General features: G+C 45.8%; 1 protein-coding gene across 1 annotated transcript in view; it reads left to right on the forward strand.

Annotated features, from left to right (window-relative positions):
- Positions 1-7,500, forward strand: part of ptpn4a (protein tyrosine phosphatase non-receptor type 4a) — a 50,396-nt gene that overhangs the window by 18,749 nt on the left and 24,147 nt on the right. Inside the window, exons 11-14 of the mRNA XM_048235702.1 lie at positions 355-527; positions 3,099-3,167; positions 6,685-6,819; positions 7,321-7,476. Of these exons, the coding sequence (XP_048091659.1) occupies positions 355-527; positions 3,099-3,167; positions 6,685-6,819; positions 7,321-7,476 (533 nt within the window). The remainder of the gene's footprint in view (positions 1-354; positions 528-3,098; positions 3,168-6,684; positions 6,820-7,320; positions 7,477-7,500) is intronic.

The raw sequence follows: 7,500 nt of genomic DNA on the forward strand, positions 1-7,500 counted from the left end.
TGAGGTGAAATGAATTGAAATGATCTGTGTGTTTAATGGTGTGTGGTAATGAAAGTGCTTGCTTAATGATTTAAGAAAGGCATACTAAACTCCTCTCTCCTGTCCCCCCCCCTTTCTCCCTCTCCATCTCTGCCTCTCTCTGTCTATCGCTCTCCCTACCTCCCTCCATCTCTTTCCTCTCTCTGTTTCTCTCCATTTCTCCCTCTCTCCCTTCCTCTCTCTCTGTCTCTCTCCCTCCCTTCTTCGCTCTGTCTATTTCTCTCTCTCCCTCCCTCTCCATCTCTCTCTTGCTCCCTCTCGCTCGCTCTCTCCATCTCCCGCCCTCCCTCCCTCCATCCCTCCGTCCCTCTGCAGAACGAGAGTAGAGAGACACTGCTGGGCTTCAACATGGTGAACTACCGCGCCTGTAAGAACCTGTGGAAGGCCTGTGTGGAGCACCACACCTTCTTCCGCCTGGACCAGCCCGTGCCCCCGCAGAAGAACTTCTTTGCACATTACTTCTCCCTGGGCTCCAAGTTCCGCTACTGGTGAGAGCGCCTCCCTGTGGTCTGGGGTGGACTACCTGCCCCACTCCTTTTGGGTTGCACTAAAGCAATTCTCATTACCTTTAATGCACAATTGCTTGATTTGTTGATCAATATTATGATTGATTGCAGGAGAAAGCATGACGATCTATTCACCCCTGTGTAGAATGTAGAGCCCCTGTGTTAAGTTCCTAAAGACCCTTAACCCTTCAGAAGGAGAGTTTTGAACATTCTAACTGAAGATTCTGTTCCGCAACAATGTAAGATTCTAAAATTCCATGTTCAATTCAATGAACCCAGATATTCTTTAAACGTTCAATTTCCGTCACAACGTTTCAACATTCCCGTTCAACATTCTTTTCATACGGATTCATTCTGTAAGTAAATAATGGAAAATAAGACGCTTGATTTGCAAGGAACATCAGTCCCTCTGATGCAGAGCTGAGCCCTGGAGGAAGTCCAGCTGGCCAGCTGTATCTGTAATATTATATTTGCATCGAGTGTGCTGTGTGTTGAGGCAGTGACTATGTTGGCAGGGGATTGGGGGCTGGGGGTCTTGTCTCCTCTTGATGGGTAAAGTGTAAGAGTTTGAATAATTGGGGACTGTGGGGTGTGACCCTAGCCGGCCAGACTTTAGCCAATTAGCTGTAAGTCTGCTGAGGTCATCGTTGGTTGTGTAGCGCGTGCAGCTAAGGCAGTCGAAACTGGGTTCCACAAAATGTGAATCCACACCCATTTCCCCCATCTTCATATGAGTATGCTAGCATAGTATTGAAATGAATGGGATCGCTTATAGGTCTATTTCTTGCCTGTATGAGGAGTAGGGCAGGGACGGCAACAACTAGCCAAGGCTAATGCAATGGTACAGTTGATGGTGCGATTGATATTGCTGATTACATTAGCATTGGCTGTTCCTGATGCTGCTGCTGCTTATACTAGCGAATGCTAATGTTTTTGTTCACAATGCTAACGTTGCGGTTCATCGTACTGATGTGGCTGCCTGTTCCTGCTGCTGCTGCTTATACTAGCGAATGCTAATGTTTTTGTTTACAATGCTAACGTTGCTGTTCATCATACTGATGTGGCTGCCTGTACTAATGTAACCTCTGCCAAAGCCAATGCTACTAATATTGTTATTGATATTAATGCTGATGGTGCTGCTGCTGTAGCTATGCTAATGCTGCTGCTGCTGTAGCTATGCTACTATTCTGCTGGCCCAGCCTCTGGAGCAGTGTGGGCTGGCTGGCAGCGTTGCATAACCAACCCATATGTTCAAGAAGCCGTTACACAACCACCATTTATCCCAAATACTCTTCTACCAACACACACACACACACACACACACACAAACACACACACACACACACACACAGTCAGACTTGCCCATGCACTTGGCACTCTTTTTGCTGCATGATGCTCACTTATTCATTTGTATACTACTGAACTTTTAGTTTTAGGCACACTTGAGTGTACACACACACACACATACATACCGTATATACATACAGACACTAATTAGTTTCATCTTACGTTCACATATGCACACACACACATTTTTCTCATCTCCCATTGCACATTATTACATAATAAATATTCAGTGTGAGCCCATGTAAAGGGATCAGATGCCATTGCCAATGAATCATGCCTGTGTGCTCAGTGGGAAAATGCCTCTGTCAGCAGCGGCATGAGTGTGGGAGTTCTCCCATCATCCTTTGCTGCCCTGCGGGCCACTTCGCTCCCTTAAGCCCACGGCACTCCAGCTCGTCTAGATCTCCATCTTTGACGCACACACAGACGGCACACACCCAGGCGCCAGCCTCCTCACAGCCCCGGGGTGCTTTCGCTTTGCGGCACAAGCAGTGGTAGGGTATTGGCCAGGGATCTGGGCTGGAAGTAGCCAGAAATGTTGTGGGTTCAGTTCCCGGCTGTCTTTGAGCAAAGGGGCAATTCCACGCAAAGCTGTCACGTCCATAACGCCAACTAAATGCCAAGGTAGTTGTATGATGCAAATGATTATGTGAACCGTTTTTCATACAGGTTCTACAACCAAGAAGAGTGAACACTCAAATTTCAAGTAATCACCATTTACATCATACCATGGCATTGTGTTGGCGTTATGGACGTGACCGTTTTGCGTGGAATTGCCCCAAGGCAGTTAAATCCGACTTGCTCTGGGGAGACTGGCCCTTGTAATAATTGACGTATGTAAGTCGCTTTTGATAAAGGCGTCAGCCAAGTGCTTGTAAAGAGCTAGCTCTCTGACTAGGAACATTCAGTGCTCAGACCCTGGTCTGAAGTTTTCCGTTTTACCCACATTGAACTTTCTTTTTTGTTAGTTTGTTTTTGTGAAACCATTGCAAATTGTTCAAAGTCATTTGCTTTGAACGTTTCGCCTCTGTTCACCAAATTTGAATGCTCATCAGATCTGGTGCTGATCCATGAGCTTTCAGTGTCGTTACTGCCAGCTGTGAGCATGCAGTGGATATGAGGTCATAATGAAATCATTATGACTTGGATGATTAAGGTGAAATAAACTTGAGTGTAAATGTGTGTGTGTGTGTGTGTGTTTTTCAGTGGGAGGACGGAGGCGCAGTCGGTGCAGTATGGAAAAGAGAAGGGCAACAAGAACCGTGTGTTTGCCAGGTAACCCATCCTCCACTCTTTATCAGTGTCCACACACACGCACACACATTCACAAGCCACGTTTACATGGACACTTCTATTCCGATTAGAAACGGAAAAACGGCTCAATCTGAATAAAAATTGTCATATAAACACCTCAATCGGAATGAAAGGTGCTGTAGTCCGTTCCTATTTCAAATGAACAGCCATGTTTACGGTCATTCATATTGACTGCTGTATCTTTTCAAGGAAAAGTAGGCAAAAACAGCTGTTTCTGTTGAAGATTCTAAAGCGATTGAGAGCACCTGATCGGAATAGAACGTACCCCATGTAAACAGACGCCACTCATTTTCCAATCGGAATAGTTTAATCGGAATAAAAAAACTGTGTAAACGTGGCTACAGACGAAATGTTATTGTTAACAGTTTAGATGAAATGATGAAAGGATGGCTTTCTTCTCAAAAGTGACATACTATGGTTCCAACACAACTTTTGCCTGCAAGTGGTCAAGTGAAAGCTCTCTGTTAACCATCACTTTCAATCCTATGTAATCCGTCTCCAGATGGATGTGTCTCTTGCTGAAAATCACTTGTAGTCCGTAGCAGTATTGAAAATGCAACTGCAAGGGTACATCAAGCATGTTCACCCACCTTGAGAAAGCAAACCTTCAGTGCAGATCAAAGTATGTGTGCCATTTATAACATTGATCATAAAATGCACTCAAAATAGTTCTCCACATCCTGGCTAAATCTGTGTTGGGTAACCTCACATACCTCTTACCTCACACACACACCTATTGGCGTGTGCCGTGAAACCATGATATGACCGTTCTCATGCCCCAGCGAGCCCAGCTGTGCTTGTCGTCTGGGTGGCGTTTTCAGGTGGCAGCGTTGCACGCTGTACTGCTGGGTGATGGAGTGTGGAGTTCATGTTCAGTTCAGAGCGACGCAGTCATCGTCGTTGTTGTTGTTGTGTAATTATTATGAGGAGTTCATGTTGGTGTCACCCTCACCCAGACTAGGCAGAGAGGAAATGGCACTGTGCTGTTTCTGCCCCAGCATTTCAACGACACACACACACACACCCTGATGCCTTAGCTGCTGCCCTCAGAGGCACATCGGGGACATTTCAGAGAGGAGCGTGTGCACTTATGTCTGAGGGTAATACAGTGAGATGCTGCCAGCCAGCCCTGGGTTACTGCTGTGTGTGCGTATACATGAAAGGATTAGACACACACATATATACATAGGATTAGACACATATATATATATATATATATATATATATATATATATATATATATATATATATATATATATATATATATATATATATATATATATATATATATATATATATATATACATACATATATATACATATACACACACACACACACTAGGTGTATGGGGAACATATGAGCAACTGTGTTTTTCAGATAAGTAGCTGATAATGGTTTGTCTAAAATGACAAAGGGATTCCACAGTCTAGTTGCTAGGTCTGTATGTGTGTGAGTGTCTACTCCTGTGTATGTATGTGTATGTACATGTGCCTTGAACACACACACTCATAGATAGATAGATAGATAGATAGATAGACACACGCGCACACACACACACATATATATATATATAGGCACACACCGAGTGTAAATGCCACTGTGGTCGGAAACCTTGAAGAGACGCCTAGTTTGTGCAGGAAGTAGACAGCACAGGGTGGCTTCAGCGTTGCGGGGTATCTCCGTCATCGCGCGCGCACACACACACGCGTGCGCACACACAGAGGTGGAGGCGCACACACATACACATGCTCAGTTTGTCCAAGAACAACAGAGATGCTGGAGGTATCGCCGCACCCAGAATGTGAACTTCATGCTGTCCACAGGTACACTATCTCTCTCGCCACACACACACACACACACACACAGACAGACAGACAAGATGGTTCTCCAATATGTCTGTTTCCGTTTTGTCCACATTTACGGTGACAGAAAAACGTGGCTGTTTTGAAACAGAAAGGATGATTTGTTGATGCAGGAAATGATGGCATGGAGGTGCATGTTGGCTTTCTTTGTTGTGACTGATGAAGGGACTGTGTGTGTGTCAGTGATGGCCCCTCTGTGGTGGTGCATGCACAGACCGGGTACCCTGTGTGTGTGTGTGTGTGTGTCTGTGTGTGTCTGTGTCTCGGCTCAGTAATCTGATCAAATTGAGACGTTTTCTCATTGGTTTTTTGAGATAATCCTCCAAAGCTTTATTTGGATTTTTTTGCCTTCTTTCTAAAACGGGCAATTCTTCTGTGTCACACATAGAAAAATGCTTAAGGCTAAGCCTTCATACGTCACTTCATGTCTCACTCGTACACGCATACACACGACACACGAACACGCATGCACACACGCGCACACACACACAAACACGCATGCACGCGCGCACACACACACACACTTAACCTGACCTGAGAGTGCAGAATGTGCACGTGTCATCATTTCTTTAACAATTGTACTTGTACTTCTGCTTTAAATAGCAAACCTGTGGCAAAAGCTACACTGTCATTCACTCTTCTATTTATTTTAGCTCCCTCCCATTTCTCTCTTTCATCTCCATCTCCCTCTCCATCTTTCTCTCTCTCTCTCTCTCTCTCTCCCTCTCTCTACCCCCCCTCTCTCTCCATTATTCAACATCACAACGCCTACTTTTGTTTTTCTTCATCCCCCTTCTCCCCCCCTTAACCTCAGTGGCTTTCAGTTGTGCTAGTTCACCACTGTGTGTGTGTGTGTGTGTGTGTGTGTGTGTGTGTCTCTGTCTCTGCCTTTGTGTGTGTATTGTCTGTCTGCACACGCTGGCAGGAGAACAGCTCTCTGAGAGGCACACCAGACTTATTTGCTTATTTGTTTATTTATTTATTTGTCTGCGGTATAGCTTGTGTTTATTTTGAAACGCAGAACTAAGTGACTGTGTGCGTGTGTGTGTTTTCAGCAGCACTGTATTTTTTTCTTCCTAGTTTCTTTTTTATGAGCCCTTAATTTGAGCTGTCTTATTAACGATTTATGGAGTTCCTGCTCTACTTTAAGGTGTGTGTTGGACGGATGGGGGGGCATAGGGAACCCTTTGGCATCAGATGGGGGGGCATAGGGAACCCTTTGGCATCAGGACATTCTCATCAGGGTTGCACTGTTTTGTGTGTGTGTGTGTGTGTGTGTGTGTGTGTGTGTGTGTGTGTGGCAGGGGTAGGCATGCTTCAGACAGTGGTACAAGCGTCGTGGTTTGATTTGTTTTCAGCTCAGAAATGTCGCGACTTTTTTTAAACTGTAGAGAAAGAGCAGGAGGTTAGCTCCAAAGCAAAGAGCTGCCTGAGTCTCTAACACACACACACACACACACACACACACACACACACACACACACACCTCCCACCCACCCTGTACTGTGCCCAGATCTCCCACACCCATCTCAGCTTGGGTATCGACCAATCGTGTGTCAGCATATTGTTGATTGACAGGTGTAGGCGCGCTGTGATTGGCTGTTCTTGTGTGCAGGTCTCCCAGCAAGCCCCTGGTGCGGAAGCTGATGAGCGGGATGGACTGGGAGACGGTGAGCCGGACGTCGCTCTCAGACGACCGCCTGGAGACGCAGAGTCTGCCCACGCGCTCACCGCCGGGCACCCCGAACCAGTGAGTCTGCGCACACACACACACACACACACACACACACACACACACACACACACACACACACACACACACACACAGATATACACAAGCACACACTTGTACACATATATATACAGACGCACAAAGACATGTTAAGCCATACACGTACATGTGCACAGACACACACACACATACTCGTCTGTATACATACAGATGCTTGCACAAATACACATGATTCATGTTGAGAAGAAATGGTCATAAAAACGACCGGAATTCTGGTAGGTATTTTGAAAGCTTTTGAAAACACACGGACAGAGAGACACAAGTATGCACGACAACATGTCAAGAAATGTCTCCTAGCCTGCAGGGATTATAAAACGGCGGATTTAAATCCGTGGAGTCCTGCATCAAACTCCTGTCTCTGGCTGTTCTTGAACACTTAATGCATGGCTATGCCTGATTCTATGGCTTTTTCTGTTCTACATCTGTTAATGCGTGTGTGTGTGTGTGTGTTGTCCACAGGAACTCCATGTTTGCACAAGAGGGCACACGTGTGCGTCCATCCTCCGTGGGACACCTGGTCGATCACGTGATTCACCCCTCCCCCAGCCAGACATTCACCAATCACAAATCGGCCTCCTCCACACAGGCCAATAGCATCAGCCTTGACTCCACCCCGTAAGTCAAGGCCCCTCCCTCTCT

The sequence above is a fragment of the Alosa alosa genome, chromosome 23 (genome assembly GCF_017589495.1).
Source record: "Alosa alosa isolate M-15738 ecotype Scorff River chromosome 23, AALO_Geno_1.1, whole genome shotgun sequence".
In the NCBI taxonomy this organism is placed as follows: Eukaryota; Metazoa; Chordata; class Actinopteri; order Clupeiformes; family Clupeidae; genus Alosa; species Alosa alosa.